General features: G+C 48.5%; 3 protein-coding genes across 3 annotated transcripts in view; 2 read left to right on the top strand and 1 right to left on the bottom strand.

Annotated features, from left to right (window-relative positions):
• Window positions 1-2030, bottom strand: part of LOC138028353 (E3 SUMO-protein ligase RanBP2-like) — a 37639-nt gene extending 35609 nt beyond the window's left edge. The window contains exons 1-2 of the mRNA XM_068875853.1: window positions 1840-2030; window positions 1659-1726 (exon numbers count right to left, since the gene is read on the bottom strand). Coding sequence (XP_068731954.1) covers window positions 1659-1726; window positions 1840-1911 — 140 coding nt within the window. The 5' untranslated portion in view covers window positions 1912-2030. The remainder of the gene's footprint in view (window positions 1-1658; window positions 1727-1839) is intronic.
• Window positions 2031-13464: 11434 nt separating this feature from the next.
• Window positions 13465-14841, top strand: LOC138030761 (uncharacterized protein F54H12.2-like). The gene has a single exon (XM_068878636.1). It carries the CDS (start codon window positions 13465-13467, stop codon window positions 14839-14841), a length of 1377 nt encoding a protein of 458 aa, XP_068734737.1.
• Window positions 14842-15482: 641 nt separating this feature from the next.
• Window positions 15483-16115, top strand: LOC138030762 (uncharacterized). The gene has a single exon (XM_068878637.1). It carries the CDS (start codon window positions 15483-15485, stop codon window positions 16113-16115), a length of 633 nt encoding a protein of 210 aa, XP_068734738.1.
• Window positions 16116-19605: the final 3490 nt, after the last annotated feature.

The raw sequence follows: 19605 nt of genomic DNA on the forward strand, positions 1-19605 counted from the left end.
CAACTCTAGCTTCACTTTCATTCATAGGCCAGGTAACTAAGCACACAACTGTAGAATGGTCCATAGAGTGTTTTCACTCTGCCCCTGACCAGCAGCCATATTGGATTACTGAAACAAAAGAGTGTATAATTTTGCATAAAAATAGATTTCAATTCCCGGAGGATTGGTTTGGTATAACATCATGGCTGCCATTCCCTTGTTTTAGAACATGGCCGCTGTGACCTCATATGAAAACATTTTAATTGGTTCACAAAATGATGGAAACAAGTAGCCACCTGTAAGCACAGACATGGATCTTAACCCTGAACACATTATTTTCATTGTTAATGTATCCTATACTGATTGTATTTTTTTTATATAGGAAGTGAGCACAGGGCTTGAAATTAAGAAAAAAATCCAGTTGCAATTTTGCTACAAGATACAAAATTTTAGTCACAAGTTTGACCACCTTCATCGCAAAAATCGTTCCACTGCATTGTGTTGTAAGCAGTGTAGCAAAACAAAATATGAGCCCACAATACTTGTGTTTAAATGGTGAATGATAACGAAGGGATCGGAATTATCTGGAAAGTTTGTAAAGGTCGATGTCACGCAGTGTTGTATCAAGAATTTTCTGTAACTGTGACTCATCAGTTTCAAAATAGTCCATGACTCTTTAAGTTTAAGAATAGAGCTTATTGTAATAGCTGTACACTGTAAATAGTAACTTTTGGAAACTTCTAGATCTAGACTCGCTTCGGATAGCTATATAAGCAGCTCTCTAGTCAGTCGGTTGTTGTTGTTGTGGTTCAGGACTTCGTTCCAGACTGACTTTGTGTCCGTTGCTGGACCTTGATGAGAAACTCTTGTACAGGTCTGAATTTATACCCATAAATGACATCAAATCTCAATGCGGGTCCTGCAAATTTCAAGTTTTTGGGTCAGAGATATAATTATTTATTTGACAAAAGAGTTTTCATCCTGAAACCCAGGGGAAGGGAGGGGGAGGGAGGACTCCCATATAAAAGGGGAAGGATGCTCATAATCTCACTTAGGGGTGTAAATTTCAGATTTTGGTCTCACTTAGGGTGTTCTGAGCAAAACATAATCATACATATAGCTGTGAAGGTCTCCTTTAAGGTTGCGAACAAAGAAATATAAAAGTGTTTTTTTACACTTTTATTTTCTTCACATAGGTGAAAGTATTAGATGATGATGTCTTTGCCATCATTAAAAGTCACTGTATTTTTTATTTCTCTATGTTTCAATATGGTCTCTTTTAGGGGTAAAAAAAAAAACCTGGGCCGTGCCGAGATTGGTCTCCTTTAGGGGTTTAATTTAAAATTTCCGACAAGCATCCCTCCCCTTTTTATATGGGGGCAACCCCCTCCCCCTCCCCTGGTACGAAAACATTTTGTCCTGGTTGATACCGGTCTGAGCATATACATGTATAAAGCGTACGTACCCGGGTTCAATCCATTTGCTATTTCAGCCTTTACCCAAATTTCCCACAAAAGGTGACTTCCACTCAACTTTTTGAGAAGAGAGTCAACGTCATTATCACCAGTCAAACGAATGCACTCACCCACATAACAATTAGCAGGGTTGCAAAAACAGGAAGTTGAAAAGCAAATATAGATGTAAATGTAGTACAAATTATTTGCAGTGTATAAACTAACCGCTTTGCACTCTCATTATCAGCTGCTTCCTTGTACAGTCTAGCAAAGGCAAATCCTTTAAGGTTACGCTGTAAATAAACGAAAAAGAAAGGCAGAAAATCTTAAAGGCAAGCACAGATCTTTGACAAAAAGAAAACTGCTCGACATGTGTTCAATAAGCTAAACTACATGCCTAACGTACCTCGTGGGCGTTTTTGCAGTTTCGTTCTACCTGAACCACATATTTATCGACATCGTCCTTGGTCCAAACCATTGTAAGATAGTGTAATATTTTTCGACGAGATGTCAAGTGTAAATAGAGCAAAATCACTAAAAACAAAACCAGTATATCATTTGGATCGTTCTCGCACCGAGCGTCATCGTTCCCTTGTTGTGGGTACGGGCGTGATGTATGGGGACACATTTTGTCCCGGGAATGTGCATACATTACCACAGGCCACCTTGTCTCAGAGGGTAAAAATTGTAAGGATTTGTAGGGAATCCCGATAACAAACTCAAGAAGATATTTAAACGCAAAGGTTCTTGATAAAAGAAGCTGTACTTTATTGTCCTGGTGACTTTTCTTGTTTTCTGTACTGTTATTTGCCTTATTTAACTCGCTTTATGCGACTTATCAGCTTCCCGGGTTGTCACTAAATTTGTGTGTAACATAATATTTAATTATGTTGGTTAATAATTATGATTATGTTGTGCATAATTATATTTGTACGAGTGACAACCCGGGAAGCTGAGATGTTGAGCTAAGATGTTGAGCTGAGATGTTAAGCTAACCCTAACCCGATAACAAACTCAAGAAGATATTTAAACGCAAAGGTTCTTGATAAAAGAAACTGTACTTTATTGTCCTGGTGACTTTTCTTGTTTTCTGTACTGTTATTTGCCTTATTTAACTCGCTTTAAGCGACTTATCAGCTTCCCGGGTTGTCACTAAATTTGTGTGTAACATAATATTTAATTATGTTGGTTAATAATTATGATTATGTACGTGCATAATTATTTTTGTACGAGTGACAACCCGGGAAGCTGAGAAGTCGCTTGTTAAAACGCACAGAAAACGAGAAAGTCTCCAGGGTCCGGTTTTTATTTTTATTTTTTATAAATAACATTTATTCGTGACACTGCTTACAAAATACATTGCATAAGTTACACTTCTAACATCACCAATTTCCAATACTTATTGCAATGCTAATAATTATTTATCCAAAAGGTCTAGATAGCAGCAACAATATAGATATTCGTATAAACATAACAACTTTCTTTAATTTTCCAGACATGTTTCGACGGTACATCCGTCATCTTCAGTGTTACATAAATTCAACGGCGATTTCAAAATATGTAACACTGAAGATGACGGATGTACCGTCGAAACATGTCTGGAAAATTAAAGAAAGTTGTTATGTTTATACGAATATAATAATTATTTATTTACACGCAAATAAAAAAAGCTACTGACAGCCGCGCAACTGCTGATGGCATGTATGATTCTTAGTATTGATGATAAAAACTTAATATAAATATAAGCGTGTACGTTTGCAATTAAGTACGTTCTAACACCCTTAAACAGTTACTTTTACAACACAACACAAAACTTAACTTAAAAAGGAAAATTCTTCGTCCATTTGTTATAAAATGTAGATAGGTTATTGCTCTTAGGGGCCGGTTTCTCGGAGCCTAGTTAGCGCTAACCATGCTTCGAGCAACCCGGGCCAGCAGGGGGCCGTTTCTCGAAAGTCCCGAAACGTTACGGGCCATTTTCGGGTGCAACAATTCCCTCTGTAACTCAAGAACGGAGAGCATTTAATTCGTGAAACTTCACAGTTATATTTCTTTTTGTTACCTTGAAAACATGTTAAAAGACAAGCGGTTGGCAATTTCACAAATGGCTTTTCGGGCCCGAAAAGTTTTCGGGACTTTTCTAGAAACGGGCCCCAGGACGATAAAATACGGCTTTTTTTTTAACCGAGAACTTTTGCGTGTAAATATCTTTTTGACTTTGGTTTTAGGACCCCCATACAAAGCCTTACAATGTTTACCCTCCGAATGATACACAAGCAAAAATGTACTGTAGGACAGGTAATAGCTGTAGTTCGTGTAGCAGTTGTAGTTCGTTTGTAGTTGTCGTGTTAAGTGTGGCGCATTGTTGTGGCAGTAATGCGCCCGGTGGTGGGGAGGGGGTACATATCACTAAATGTCCAAACAAATGATTTTGCCCGTCGAATCTCTCATTCAGTGTGAGGCTGGACGGGCAAAGACAATGGAAAGACAAAGCCTTTATTCCCCACGGACTCCAAAATGGCCGCCGAGTAATAAAGGTGAGGTTCGGCCTCGACGTCCGACCCCTCACCCTTTTATATACCACTTTTGGTAGAAAAGATACCCCTTTCGTATACCTTCCATTGACAAATGGTACCCCTTTCGTATACCTCACCCTTTCACAAACCACTTAAGAACACTGCATCTCCTTTCTAGCCCCCAGTCAGAAGGTATGTGTGTTCGAAATATTTTAATGAAAGGCCCTTTTAAATACCTCCCCTTTCATATACCTGAAGCGTGAAAAAGGTACCCCTTTCGGGTGGAGTCTCCCCGTATAGGCCATGAGAGGGTGTACGCCCCCCCCCCCCCCCGGGTGACGCGTTTCGTGACTGTTTTACGTGTAGTAGACGTAGTACGTGTAGAAGATGTAGTAGCTGTAGGAGGTGTAGTAGATGTAGCTGAAGTACGTGTAGTACCTGTAGTACGCTTAGTACGCGTGGTACGGTCAGTGAAGTAACCTGTAGTACGAGTAGTAGCTGCAGTAAGTGTAGTACGTGTAGTAGCTGTAGTAGTGTAGTTGCCGTAGCTGTAGTGCGTCAAACAGCTTCATCGTTAATTTAATATTTTCTCTGAAATGATTTCAGTAGTACTATGGGGGAATATAGACCGGTTTTGAAACAAGCGTTCTGATTGGTTGATCCCGATACAACGAGGCTTCTGATTGGTGGAAATTTTGGGGGTCCGCCATTATCACGTGCACACGTGAACAGGATTGGTTAAGACGGTGGGGTCAAAGTCCATGTGACGTCATAATTGGGGGACATCACAGAAAGTATGTTTGGAATGTGGACCGAGATCCGGGGGGAACACTTAGGGTTCACAAGATGGCGACCACTTAGGGTTCACAAGATGGCGACCACTTAGGGTTCACAAGATGGCGACCATGTGGGTCGCGCAGGTACGGGACGGGTCGGGTCGGGTCGGTTCGGGACGGGACGGGACGGGACAGAGAGGTCACAGAATGAATTGATTTTCTCGAATCATAACGGTTTAATCAAACAAAACTTAATTTACAAACGGGAACGTATGAGGAGACCTGGTGTCTAACCTCGTCCCTTGAATAAACCATGGTATAGGAATCCAGAACCTACTACCCAACTAAAAAGTTTAAAAAAGCTAAACAACATAAAATCATGAGGGATGGCTCGTCCATGGCGTGCGGCTGAGCTAACGGATGCAGATACATGACTCGGAACATAAAGACATAAAAACGGTCCCAATAGGAAGGACAACGCAAAGGAACGGGTGTGGTACCTATTTGGCAAAGACCTTCCTTATGTTTGGCAAATGCATCGGAGGCGCTCGTTAACTTCCGAACAAGTTTCGTCTGACTCTGTCCATTTCTGGGGTCTGGGGGAAGCATCTTTTCGCTACCACGATCAGACTGGTCCGACAGTGAGGACATCGCCATTCCTTCCGTTGGTGCTGGTTCATGTACCCATACTGCGTGGCCAGGAACGCGTACAGACACCGGTCGTGCATGCGTTGCTTGCAACAAAACATCTTCATGGGGGTGGACCGGTGTCGGAGTTTGCGCAGGGTACCCAGGTGGCGACAAATGGTGGTGAAGGAGAGGTGCTCGAGCTTGTGGGGCTCCGTCAGATGGTATTCGAAGCAGATCACGCATTGGTTCTCTGCTTCGAATTGTTTCTGCTCTCGTTCTCGTTGCTCGGCTTTCTTCCGCTCGAGTTGCCGTGTCTTTCTGAGGATCTCGTCCTTGTTCTCTTGGTAGATCTGGTAGATGCGTTGTAGTCTGTCTCTGGCCCTTCTGGCTTGCAAGCGCGTGACAGGTGGCATATTGTCGAAGCATCACAAACAGAATGAAGGTGTTTAGGATCGCACGCTCTTATAAGAGACCCTGATGGGTCATGTGATAGGTCAGGTGACTTAGAGGGGGGATGGGGGGGTACCCCTCCAGAAAAAGGTCTCTTCTTGAAAACGAGGTCCAAAGAGGTCTATAAGAGTCGAGGCGTTGGAAGGATCGTCATTCTTGTTCTTTGAAAAGTCTATGGGAGGTTGTTTAGCCATCGCAGAAGTGACGAGAGATATGCGACGAGCACAGAGGCAAGAAAGACATGGTCGATTGATGGTCAGTGTGATGAATGTGGTCATCGGTCGGGGTCACGGAAGGAACGACAACAACAACAACAACAACGCTGTTCCGACAACGGGTTTTACGGGTCCCATATTTAACATCTCGACTCGGCAGAAAGATAAAGACAAGGAGGTGGACGATGTGGAGATGAAGGCAGCTGTCCGTTGGGCGGAGAAGGCCAAACCTACAGGGCAGTTCCTCGATGCCGAGGATACCTCTGAGTTCCCCTGTGTCATCTGTGGCGAAGAGGACTTTGAATCAAAATATGATAACAATGTGATGGTGTTTGTGGAGAAGGTCAATAAGATATTACCTGGAGGCATTCAAGGCGCCAAGATCAAACCGGACCTTTTGGTGGAGATGGGATGTTGCCACCAAACCTTGCACGTGGGTTGCTTACTCACATGGTGGCTGACCCGAAGTCATTGGACCTGCCCTCATTGTCGGGAGGTTTACCTGGAGGGTAACGAGAAGCAGAACTACCCGCGGTACGATGAGCGTCAGGACATCATCGTCCAACAAGTGTATGATGCCGTGACCCGGACCATCTGGAATCTCAACACAGATCCCACGGACGATGAGGAGGATGAGTTTGAGGACGACAGGTTTGAATTTACGGATCTGTCGGACGATGATTTAACCACACTAGAGGGACTGTTGGGACGTTGACATTTTTGTTTGTTTTTTTAGTGAGGTGGAACATTTGATGGAGAGGGAGATCGCTCATCAGAGTGAACGTTTTCTTCGTTGGTGGGATTATCGTTTTCCTCACCGTCAAGTCACGGAATGGTTGCGTGCCAGAAAAGAGACTCAATTGTATTATTATCGAAAGTACCTTGGTGATCGTTCGTTTACTCGTGTAAGTTAAGTTAAGTTAAGAGGACACCGTTGTGAATTAAAAAACATGTTTTTATTTTCATTGGCGGTTACATTTGTGTTCTTTAAGAAAATAGTTCAACTTGGGTAGAGGGAATTCCTTCCAATGGGCAGGGCGTAACGGGGTCCTGGGTGTCTGACTGGCTAGCATTCTTTGCGTGCGTTCGTGATTGATGTAACGCGTGTCGTAAGACAAGAGTCGCTGAGACCGCATCCATTGGACGAAATGGTAGCATTCGACTTGAGGGCAATGCAATTGTAAGGGATGCTGATGTTGTCCGCACGACCCGACGGAGAGACGGGGTAGATCGTCGAACTTGGGACATCCCCATCGTTCCAAGTCTAGACGAGGAATCTGCCAGGTATCCAACCATTGACCTTCCATACCTCCTTTGTGAGCCACGAGGGTCCGTTGTGGGGTCTTGAATTGTTGGTAGAGACCACGGACATCGACCAGGAGTTCACTGGCTACATGATAGCCTTGTCTGGGATAGTAGGGAAGACCATGGACGTACTTGGAGACGTAATGAGCGGTACGTTGATCTTTGGCAGAGAGATGGGGCCATTCCACACAAGGTTTGTAGTGGATGGATCCATAACGGGTTCCAGTATGGTCGCAGTATCCCAGTTCTCTAGGTAAGATTTGTCGCCCACTACAGAAATATTCCAAATCCAGGACGAAGCACACCTCATCGAAGGGGTGTGTCGTCTTCGTCGTCTTCGGAGGAGGATTCGGCGGAGGACCAGTAGTCTTTGGTGCGCCACCCTCGTTTGGACCACCAGTGGTTGCGCACGTCTGGGTCGGGGTCGTCAGCATCGTCGAAGATGTATTTGCACTCTGAGCACACATTAGCATCCGGTTTCCAGGTCTTTAAGGCTGACAAAGGGAGTCGGTTCTTTTCGTACTGACAACACTTGCACAAGTAACGATCCAGGAGAGCGTCTATACGTTTGAGAAGTCGTAAGGTGATGGGATCGTCGTTGTCTTGTTCTGTTTGCGTGGCTGCTGCCTGAGACATGCTGTGACAAATGGAGAGAGCGGAAAGGAGTTTCGATGTTTTATGAGAGTGTCCACGTGGGAGACACGTGAAGATCAAGCACGAGAGGAACACGTGCTACGGGTTATAAAGGATGGTGTCGTGCAAGTCAGGTTCTCATTGAACACCATGAGTACGTCGTGGCAATACGGAGGTGTGTCTCCCGCTAGGTATCCTAACCTGGGTAAAAAACCGACCAAACGAGGTAAGAAGAAAGACGATGTCGTTCGTGAAACAGCTCAACCGCCTGCCAAGATTTACAAGGAAGCGCGTGAGAAAGCGGCCACCAAACGAAAAGAGGAGATCAAGAAGAAGGACGAGGAATTGAACCAAGCGGCTCGTGAGTTGGATGCTCTGTTAGCCTCTGTGCCGCCCGAGTTGCCTTCGTACGAACAGGTGATGGCCACGATGCCCCTCGAACAGAAAGATCCGCCGTTCGTGGTATCCTTGGCCGAAGGCAGGGTGCACCATGACGTGCCTTTTGATCCTGTCCTACACGGTCCTGAACCACCCTGTACGACTCCTGAACCACCACCACCACCACCACCTGTGGTGTCACCCTCGTCGTCCCGATCCTCGCCGCCGCCTCCATTGACCGGAGCGAAGGACGTCTTGTGCCCATTTCATGCCACACCGTTGACAGGTGGCTTGACCAAGAATGGGGCTCCGTACCTGTACTGCCGAGATTACGATGGAGTGTGTCCTTTGTTCGTGATGGGTGCCGATCGAATCCAGACTTGGATCGATGCCATCGAAGCACAGCTGCATGCCGATATCCGACGAGGACCCTGGCATTGCTACCATCAGGAGAAGGCGCGTTTGTCGCGGACGGTGAAACCAGACTCCCCTAACAAGGATCGTTTCTTCTTGGCTTGTCGTCAAGAGGAATCGTGTAAGTTTTTCCAATGGGTAGATCTGGCCTGGGGCAAGACGATTCTCAAGAGACGTGCCGAGGGCTACGATCACGATACGGTCCAACGGATCTCTCGGGAAGAACAGGAGAAGTGGCAGAAGTACCGTGAAGAGCAAGAGAAGAAGAGGATTTTCGGACCGTTGCCGGATCATGCGTACGTCAAGAAGAGGATGGAGAAACGGGAGGAAGAGTGGTGCCGACGATTGGAACAGACCCGTCCCATCACACCCGGATTGCTGAAATCTTGTTTTTTTGATTTGAATTTTGATCAGATTCGTATCGATTCCGGAGTGTATAAAAGTCAGCCAATGTGAAAAATAAAAATAAAAGTACATGTGATGATGATGATGATGTCGTGTGCTGAATTGGGTCGTCGGGTGGTGAGGGTGGGACTCGAACAAATCGCACGTCTGCCTTATCGCGAGTACGGACGACGTCTCCGTTGGTCGATCTTGACCTGGATATGTCGAGAATTGATGACCTGTCTCGAAGGAGACGATCAATGGGACGGGTTGCCCACCCAAGAACCCGTGGATGCCATAGCCACGTTCGCCGCTCTGAAACGCAAGGCCGACTATAAATGGCCTCATTTTGTCATATACCTGACATGGTTGACGCGAACTCTGGGACCCGAGAGAGCGTACGCTACGTGGCAGACGTTGGAACAACGGTACCTGAAAGAGCTGCCTAGTCTCTTGGAGTTGACCGTCCGACTCCTTCTCACCAAGACATGCCGAAGCGGAAGAACCGCCGCCGTGCTTCCGGCGTCACCGCCTACACGGACCCCGGCACGCCCGGCGCTTTAGGCGGCGTGGCCCGCTATGCCAAGGCCCAAGGGTTGTCCTTGAAAGAAGCCCGAGACGAATTGCAAGGGGAATTGGCCTACACGTTACATCGTCCGGTTCGTCGACGTTTTCAGACGTCCCCCGTGTTGGTGTTCCACAAAGACGATCAATGGCAAGCCGATTTGGTGGAGATGCAACCTCTCAAGAAATGGAATGGTGGAAATCGATACCTCTTGACGGTCATCGACGTGTTGTCCAAGTACGCCTGGGCCATCCCCGTCAAGAACAAGACCGGCGTGGCCGTGACAGAAGCGTTCGAAAAGATTTTGCGACAGAGTGGACGGAAACCGTTACGTTTACAGACGGATGCCGGAAAAGAATTTTACAATGCCCCGTTCAGAACCATGTTGGAACAAGAAGGCATTCACCATTTTTCGACGCATGGGGATGCCAAAGCTTCCATCGTCGAACGTTTTAATCGTACGTTAAAACAACGCATGTATCGTTATTTCACGGCACGTAATACGCGAGTGTATGTCAAGGTGTTGCCCCAACTCCTCGATGGGTACAATGGAAGTCGGCATCGGAGTATCGGCATGGCGCCACGCGACGTGACGGAGAAGAACGAAGGCGCGGTGTGGGCCGCCTTGTACGGCAAACGCCTGAAACGGCGTCCTCGTCCCAAACTCAAAGTGGGCGATCGTGTGCGACTCAGCAAGAAACATCGTCCGTTCAAGAAAGGGTATCTGCCGGGCTGGACCGAAGAAGTGTTTGTCGTACAACGCGTGGTACCCGGACCCGTGGTCACGTATAAACTGAAAGAATGGGATGGCACGCCTCTCGAAGGTAGTTTCTACGAAGAAGATGTTCAGAAAGTCACCGTGCCCGACGAAGCTTTGTTCCGCGTGGAAAAGATTTTGCAACGACGCAAGCGTCTCGTGAAAGTGCGTTGGTTAGGTTGGCCTAAGAAATACGATAGTTGGATTCCTCGTTCTGCGTTACGACATGTATAAAAGATACAAAAGATACAAATAAAAGATACCATACGTGATGTCTCGTTATGTGACGTTGTCGAGTCATGTTCAAAAATCCGAGTTTCCCGACAATGGTCCTTCCGAATTTAGAGTCCGTCTGCCTAGGGATCGTGCTTGGCACCAGGACACGAACCATTGGGAAGTGGGATTGAGTGGCGTCTTTCTGCCTGACATTCCACCGCCGCCGCCACCGCCGCCTTCGTTTCCCGAGAAGATCCTGGTTCACGAGTCGTACCATGGCATAGGTCATCCAGAGACGTGGCATGAGGAAGGATACGTGTGCATGTTTTACTACACGACCTGGAAAAAGAATGCCAAGGGAGAGATGCATACCTTTCAAAATCAACGAAGAGTCATCTGGTTATCGGAGCTCACTCCGTCTGAGACGGGTGTGGAATTTGTCAAACAGATCCTTGATCTGATGCAACAGAAGATCCATCAAAATTTGAGTGCCGGAGAACATCTTTACTTTGAAGTTACAGACACGAGTCAGACCCCTCCAAAGACGACGAGATACAATACTATGGCCAAGTTTGTATGGAAGGGAGACGACTTGCTTTTGGATAATACGCTCGTGTATCAGCAGGGAATCATGTGGAAGTATTTTGGATGGGTCAGCGAACTGGCTTTCCATATGGGATGGTTGATCAAGACCGTCAAGACGGCGCCCAATCAAATTTATCAGCCATTTCCGGGTCACTACAAGAAAGGACCCAATCTCCTCATCGAAGCCATTGACGAGACCGCCCCAACACCGGATTACACCAAAGAACAGTTTCGCGACGGATCCGTCTTTGCATCGTACCCTAGTGCTTTTACCAAAACCACCGGGCCGGTAGCCTTGGTCGCTGAAGGTTCGGGATGGCATGCGTTCTATAACAATGCTCATTTCTTGGTGATGGCCAAAGCCTTCAATTGGCGGTTCGTGCGTCTGAACGAGGCCTTTGCCCGATTGAAACCCACTCCCTTGGCGAAGCAACCGATCGAACGTCCCCTCTTTGTCTACGTCAATTTAGTGGAAAGTCAATGGTTGGAGGAGTCGTACGACCAATTGCTGCGTACCGTTCCCTATAAAAGTGGAGGTGTCTGGTGGGAACCACGTCAGGTGCACTACCATCGTCTACGAGGATCTCAGATCGAGACGATCCACGTTCGTATCAAGGAAGTCGACGGGCGTCCCGTGGTCTTTCCTAAAGACAAGACAAGCACGCTCTGTCTTCATTTTCGTCGTCGTCATGAATCGCATCGTCGTGCTCAGCGATCCTTCGAGAGAGTTTCCGGATAATAAGACCAACACGTTCAAGTCGCGACTCCCTCAGGTGGTCCAGTTTGAAGGGGATTGGGAGGTCGGATTGACGTCCATTTCCATACCCGATAGTGGTTTGGATCTCAGTAGTTTTCTCTCCGATGGTGCTAGCGTGATACAACTGAGGTATCAAATCTACAACACATCGACAAAAACTCTCACGACCCGTTCGGAAGATGTGTGGCGCAATAATGTCATCGAGAATTCTCCGTTCATCGTGGATGGGGTCGGACTCATGAACGCTTTGATCAAAGAGATCGACTGGGAGATCACCGGGACTCTGCAAGGCATGGCGAATGGTATGGTCGAGGACGCACATCGACCGACCTTTCGCTGGGAAGGAGAGATGGCCATCTTGGAAAAAAAGGATATTGGAGTCCTGGGAAGTCGTCCTCTTACCGGTAATAACGTGGAACTGAAAATCGTCAAGGATTTGGCCTTTCGCATGGGATGGTTGAAAGTCGACAACAAGGGCAAACACAGTCTGGGTCCCAATCTTCGATACAGTCTCTATGACAAAGAAACTAAGAAAGCAACGCGGGTGTCCAATACGGAACTAGCCTTGGAAGCGTTATGGATGGCCGATACGACCTGGCTTGTTCTGAGTTTCACCGTAGAGTGGCACTTTGTCAATTTGAACACAGCCTTCCAGCAGGCTCTAAGTCATGCCTCCCGAAGCTTATTGGTGTACTCAGACGTGGTGAGCAGTAATGTCATGGGAGATGCCGAACATCCTCTGATACGAGAAGTCCACTATCAACGAAGTGGTGGAGGGGACGTCTATTTCGAACCGACCCACATTCAATGGATGCCCATGCGTCGTCGTTACTTGGATGTCATCGAAGTCAGCGTGGCCGAGAGTGATGGACATCTGGCTGACCTGGGAAGAGGTCATAGGACCATCGTCACCTTTCAGTTCCGGAAACGGAAATGAAAAAAACGTATAAAAATGAAGACACGTCGTGGGTTATCATTTTTCTCATCATGCGTGGGGGTAGTTTGACACGGTATTATCCTCCGTACCTTCGCGGATCGGGTGCTACCGAAGAGTTGATCAAGATTGCCTCGCCCGTTTTGATGAACGCCATGCAAACGGGACTTGAAGCCGCAGCGAGTGGTCGTTCCTTCAACGATGTCGGAGGTGTGGTGGGACACTCGCTCAAACGCGGTTTGAAACGAAAGGCGGGCGCTTTGGTGAAAGTCGGTCTCAAGGCCGGTGGACGACATGCCTATAAAAAAGCCAAACGAAGTGTGGCATCCATCTTTAGACGATAATGATTCACCGACCGATGGTCGTGCATTCACGGTTGCGTCGACAACGCGCTTACCGTCGACGTCAGTCTGCTCCTACTATAAAAGGCAGGACACCCGTTCAGTACGGTGGTTGGTTGATGCCGCACCTACCGAGAGCACCACGACGACGTAGCAGAAGACGAAGAAGAACACGATGAGTGTGGAACTGTTTACCATGCCGTCGACGGACATCACGGTCGATTCGTACCGGATGATCCCGTACAGTGCCGCCATGACGGGTATCGTACCCATCACCTTTACCGTTCCCGGTTTGGACGAATTTATCGATTTGGGACGCAGTTTTTTCGAAATCGAACTGAAATTGAATTCGGCGTCGACCAACGGTATCGTGACCGATGCCAACAGTGCCTCGGATGCCAACAACACCAAGTTTGTGTACGTCACCAACAATCTGGCCCACGGTCTCTTCAAACAGATCAATCTACGACTGGGTGGTGTGTTGATGAGCGAACAGACCGATACGTACATGTACAAGGCTTTCATCGAGACCCTCTTGAATTACAGTCGAGACGAAGGCGATACGTTGTTGGCCCCTCAAGGTTGGGTGAATTACCTGAACGTGGAAGAACAGCTGGCAGCCGCGGGAGGCGACGACGACATTTCCACCACCGCCGGATGGGCGCACAATAATACGAATCCTCTGAAGACGGCCACCAAACTGTTTTACGGCAACAACAAAGCCGCCATGATCATGTATCCTCATCTGGCCGCCATGCGAACAGGACGTTTGTTGGTCCCTCGCGTAGAAATGGTGATGGAACTGTTTTGCAACACCCCGGACTTTTTCCTGTTTGGGACCAAGACCAGTGGGACCGGGGTCAAAAGATACGTCACGTTGGGTGCAGGGGATATCAAAGTCACCTTTCATCTATGTCGCGTCAACCTGAACGTGAGTGTGGGCAACGAACTGATGGCCAAGATCGATGTGAAAGGTCAAATGGCCAATTATCCCATGGTCAAAAGTCAAATCCGAACCTTCTCGTTCGATGGCAAGACCACCTTGTGGACCGAAGACCAAATATTTACCGGCCGTCTTCCCGATCGTTTGGTCGTCGGACTGCTGGATAGCAAAGCGTTTAATGGGGATTTGGAATATTACCCGTACGCCTTCCAAGATTTTGGAGTGAAGAGTATTCGTCAACTGGTAGGTGGGGAAGAATATCCCTATCCAACGTTGGAATTGAATGGCACCAATACGCGGAAAGACTGGTTGGGCTATCAACGTGTCTTGGAAGCCAGCGGTTCCCTAGCCAATCATCGTCCTCACCTGATTCAGCCAGGAGATTGGGGCTACGGCAAGAATTGCACTTTGTTCATGTTTAACAATGTACCCAGCGGGAATGCCGATTCACCGTATCATCGAAATCCCAAACAAAAAGGCAAGCTGCGTCTGGAAATCCGATTTAATGCCGCTCCCGACAAGAACATCACCATTCTGGTGTTTGGCGAATTCGAAGACAACTTCCAAGCCGGTGCCAACGGAGCCGTCCTGTATCAAAAGTACGAGTGAACAGAAAATGGAATTTGTGCCCTTGAGTGACGTGACCTTACGCGCCTTGGCCTTGGACGATCCGATCCTGAAACGCGTCTTTCACGGCGTCCATCCCTCCGACGGACTCCCGTCGCGCCCGCCCCGTACGACACGGGCCGCTTACATTGTCAATACGGATCCACGAGGGGAACCGGGTCAACATTGGTTGGGACTTTGGACGGAACAGAATCGGTGCGAAGTCATGGACAGTTACGGACTCCCCATCACCACCTACCAAGCGCCCGACCTGGAGAGATGGCTCGAAGACGAATGGGATGCAGTGCAATGGAACGATCGGACCCTTCAAGCTTTGAACAGTACCGCTTGCGGTCATTATGCTTTGATGTTTTTGAAAGAGAGGGTTCGGGGACGTACCATGCCCGAGTTTGTGCAAACCTTTTCTCCCCATGATTTTGTAGCCAACGATCGAAGGGTGGGTCGACAAGTACGTCGTCAAATCGTCCAAGAGATCAATACCTTACCCTGCCTTCAAAGTTGTACACCGCATGAACCGATTCTTCTACATTGATGAATAAAAAAATTTATTTCATTACCTGTCGTGTCTTTGTTTTATGTAAGGGTATAAAAAAGATAAGGTGCAGTTCGATCGCCGAGGAAGGATGATACGGCAACCCAGTAGTACGATGATCGTCGGTCCCTCGGGGAGTGGCAAGACGCAATTGACCGAAGCCCTCTTGACAGAAGGTGATGTCTTTGAAGGAGGTCGGACCAAACCGTGTCATTACTGTTATGCCGTATGGCAACCGCGTTTCGAACGGATGAAAGGTCGTGGGATCCGATTTCACGAAGGAATCCCTGACATTTCGGATCTTCGACAATGGTTTGGAAAAAGTGGTGGCGGGATCCTGGTCTTGGACGATCTCATGGACGAAGGTGGGAACGACAAACGCGTGTTGGACCTATTCACCCGAGAATCGCATCATCGGAACATTACGGTGTTGTATTTGTGTCAAGACTTATTTCCACCCGGCAAGTATGCCAAGACCATCTCCAGGAATGCCCATTATCTCTTCGTGTTCAAGAATCCTAGAGATCAATCGGGATTTCGGGCCTTGACGTTACAAGCCTTTCCCGATCGATGGCGTGACGTGCTTCGTCTCTTCGAGAGGTGTACGCAACGCCCGTACGGGTATATAATGATGGATCTTCATCCCGCTTCAGACGATCGGTACCGACTGTTCAGTTGTGTGACACCCTCGGATGGTCCGACTCAAGTGTGGAAACGTGAATGAGTAGCCCAGGATCCCCGTTTGCCCATTGGGATCCCTCTGACTATCAACGTGCCTTGACAGAGTACCGACGACGACAAGCTCCTTCCACACCTTCCACACCTTCCAGTCCCGGATCGCCGTTTGACCAGTTTCAATTTGAACGCAATCCCTCCGAGTATCAAAGGGAATTGCAAGCGTACCGTCAACAGCAACAACGACGGAGAGCTAAAGAACGCGCGGCTCGTCGACGTCGAAGACAAGGAGGACGGGCTTTGGCTTTGAGTGAACGGTTCGAGACCGCTCGACACATTCCTCTAGGAACCCGTTCGTTTTCTGAACCCAGGATGACGTCTGCCCCAGCCGGTGTAGGGAGCAGGACACCGCGGACGTCCCCGGCTGGTGTGGGGAACACCATTCCCAACATGACTCCCAGAAACAGTCCGGCCGGCGTCGGAACACGAACTCCCAACAGTACGATTCAAGAGTTTTTGGAAACGTTGGATCAAGGTCGTGTGCCGACACCCGAACCCAATGTCTTGTTGGAAGAACTGGGTCTTGGTACCGGAGGATTAGAGACCGATGGATTTGTAGCCCAACGACAACTCATGATGCGTTCTCTTTTGGACGGGAGTATCCCCGTGGCTCAGAGAACCCAGATCCAAAGAGACTATAACATCTCCGACCAAGATTTACAAGATTTTGCCGCCAGTGGTCCTTCCAATCGTCCTACCACTGGAGGGAAACGTCCGCGTCCCACGACCGGAGGGAAACGTCCGCGTCGACGTCCTCTCCCAGCAGGTTCTCCTGCAGGTTCCCGTCGTCGAGGTAGCGGTGGTGGTGGTGGTGGCGGAGGCGGTGGTGGCGGAGGCGGCGGTGGAGGAGGAGGCGGCTCTCCTGGCGGAGGAGGTTCTCCTGGTGGCGGAGGTTCTCCTGGAGGTTCTCCCGGAGGGGGCAGTCGCCGTGGAGGTCGACGACGTTTGAACCAGGATGGACTTCGTCGTCAAATGGATTTGTTATCTCAAGACGCCCGTCAACGAACGGATGGACGTCGTATCCGGAACATTACCCATACCAACACCGTGACCACAGTCTACGAGGACGGCGGTACACCCACCGTCCGACGCACCTCCTCCCGACTCAGTAACCCATAAAAGGACATGCACCGACTCGTTCCATCAATCATGCCCAAACCCAGACGACGGCGACGGCGACGACAACCCCCACAACGTGGACGCGGCCTCTTGTCGATCCTAGGCAAAGCCGTGGCTGCTGGATACACGTTAGGAAAAGACAAGAGGTATAAAAGGATGGGTGCTAAAGGAGTCACCGGCCACTATGAAGCACCCGAGTATAATTACGGTATGATGAAACGGATTCTCAAACGAAAACCTTGGGCACGAAAAATGGTGATGGATCGAATGATGCGTGGGGATCCACATCCTTTGAGGGGCCTATGAAGCAAAGAAGAAGGAGAAAACCACCCGTCCGACGACGTCAGCGTGGCGGGGTGCTTCCTTTGGTCGTGGCGGGCGCAAGTGCTGCCCTCGGAGGCGTGACTGCTCTGGCGCGTAAGAATGCTCGTACTCGAGCACGTTCCCGTAAACGGTACGACGACATGGTGGCTCGAATACGTGCCGAAGACGCTCGTCGTGGGGACGATTCGGCCATCGTGTACACGCACATTCCTGCCTATAAACCACCGCGTTACAAAGGTATGATCTTCCTCGAGAAACTCAAACGTAAACTCAGAGGTCGACGATGACTATAAAAGGATAGTCCAACCGATCCCATGGTAACAATGGTACGTCAACGTGGTAGTGGCATTTGGTTAAACGGGAGACGTCAACGCGGACGTGGTTTACCCATATGGGTCCAACGGGGCGGCAACTTGATCATGTTCCCAACGGCTGTCCCTAAACTTCCTAAAGGACGCCGACGACGACGACGACGAAAACGACCAGGGGTTCTCCGTGTATAAAAAAGAACGCCCCGGATCGATAGCCCGGAACACACCAACATGTCGTGGAGGATAGAACGACAATGGCCGTTTCTACGGAGCGTCTTGAAAGAAGCCGATCATCAAACCCGTCGGGCACGCCTTCAGGCTGCCAATGCCGATCAAATCAATGCCGTGAGTGAATTGGTCATGAACACGATCCGAGGGAATGTTCCTGTCTCGTCCAAGATAGTGGGACGCCTTCGACCTTACGAAAAGGTCTTGGGGGACATGTCTCGTCGAAAACATTCTATTAAAAGGCGACGTCAATTGATGATGAATCAGACAGGAGGAGCTCTTTGGGATGGTCTGAACGCCGCTTGTGACGTGGTACGACGAAGTAAAGGACACAGACTAAACACAGCTTGTGGCATCCTAAGACCCAAAAAACGATGAAAGCGTGTCGTCATCAGATTCCTGGTTGCGTTCGTGCCCAAACACCCTATCTGGGTTGGTTTCTACGAGATCTGACCCGATTGTCGGGAGAGGACCGTTTACGAAAACTCTACGATGCCGTGGATCAAAAGATCGAGGCCATCAGTCAACTGGCTCGAGAGATTGTCAAGGGGCGTCTGCCTTTGTCCAAGTACACCCTGCTCAAGATTACCGAGACCCCACGAGATCGAAGAGTGTTACGGGCCATCAGTCGTTCGAGTTATACCATAAAAGCCCGACGAAGGATGATGCGTCGACATTTTCATCGAACTCGATTCTGGGTCGGATTGCATACGGCGTATCATCATTGTGTCAAGGATCATCTACAACATGGACGATGGTTGGTGTGATAACACGTGGACGCAAGGGCCTCGTTCGTTCTGTGCCCTACAGGATCAGATACGGGGGCTTCGGCATCGTGTCCGCGAACAATGCGACATTGTCCGTCAATTGACCGATCAGTTGCAAGAACGCAATCAGAACTTGGAGCTTGCCGAACAAAAGATGGGGGTCTTGCAAGAACAAGTCTGCGAATTGAATCGACATTTGGAACGCGAACGCTACGAGAAACAGAACCTCTACTATAAAACCAAGGAGAGACGCGACGATCTCAATACTTCACGATGAGTGAAGTGGAGACCATTCCAGGATTTGAAAACAAAGTCTTGATCGATCCTCAACGACTGCGTCAACTCGAAGACGTGTACAAGGAACGTCTGACCGAAAACCTTCCTTTGGCCAAAGCCGCTCGTATCGCCGCCAAACAAGAAGCCGTTCTCATGTCGGATCAGATTCCTCCAGGTATCAAAAATACCTTGGCCACCTCTCTGGCCGACGAAAAGAAACGGTGGACCAAAGCCGTCCGACAACCTATTGGGTTCGGACCGGATGCCGACGACGAACGCGATGCCGAAGCCGATGCCTATGCGCAAGGACCCTTACACTCCATGTTGACGCAGTTGGTGAAGAAGAAGAAAAAGACAACACCCGAGACCACACCCTCGGCACCCCCTAAAGCTAAAAAACGACTTCGATTCATCACTCAACCTAAAGCAGCCCCACCCAAAAAGAAGAAGAAAA

The sequence above is a fragment of the Montipora capricornis genome, chromosome 13, assembly GCF_036669925.1.
Source record: "Montipora capricornis isolate CH-2021 chromosome 13, ASM3666992v2, whole genome shotgun sequence".
Taxonomy (NCBI): Eukaryota; Metazoa; Cnidaria; class Anthozoa; order Scleractinia; family Acroporidae; genus Montipora; species Montipora capricornis.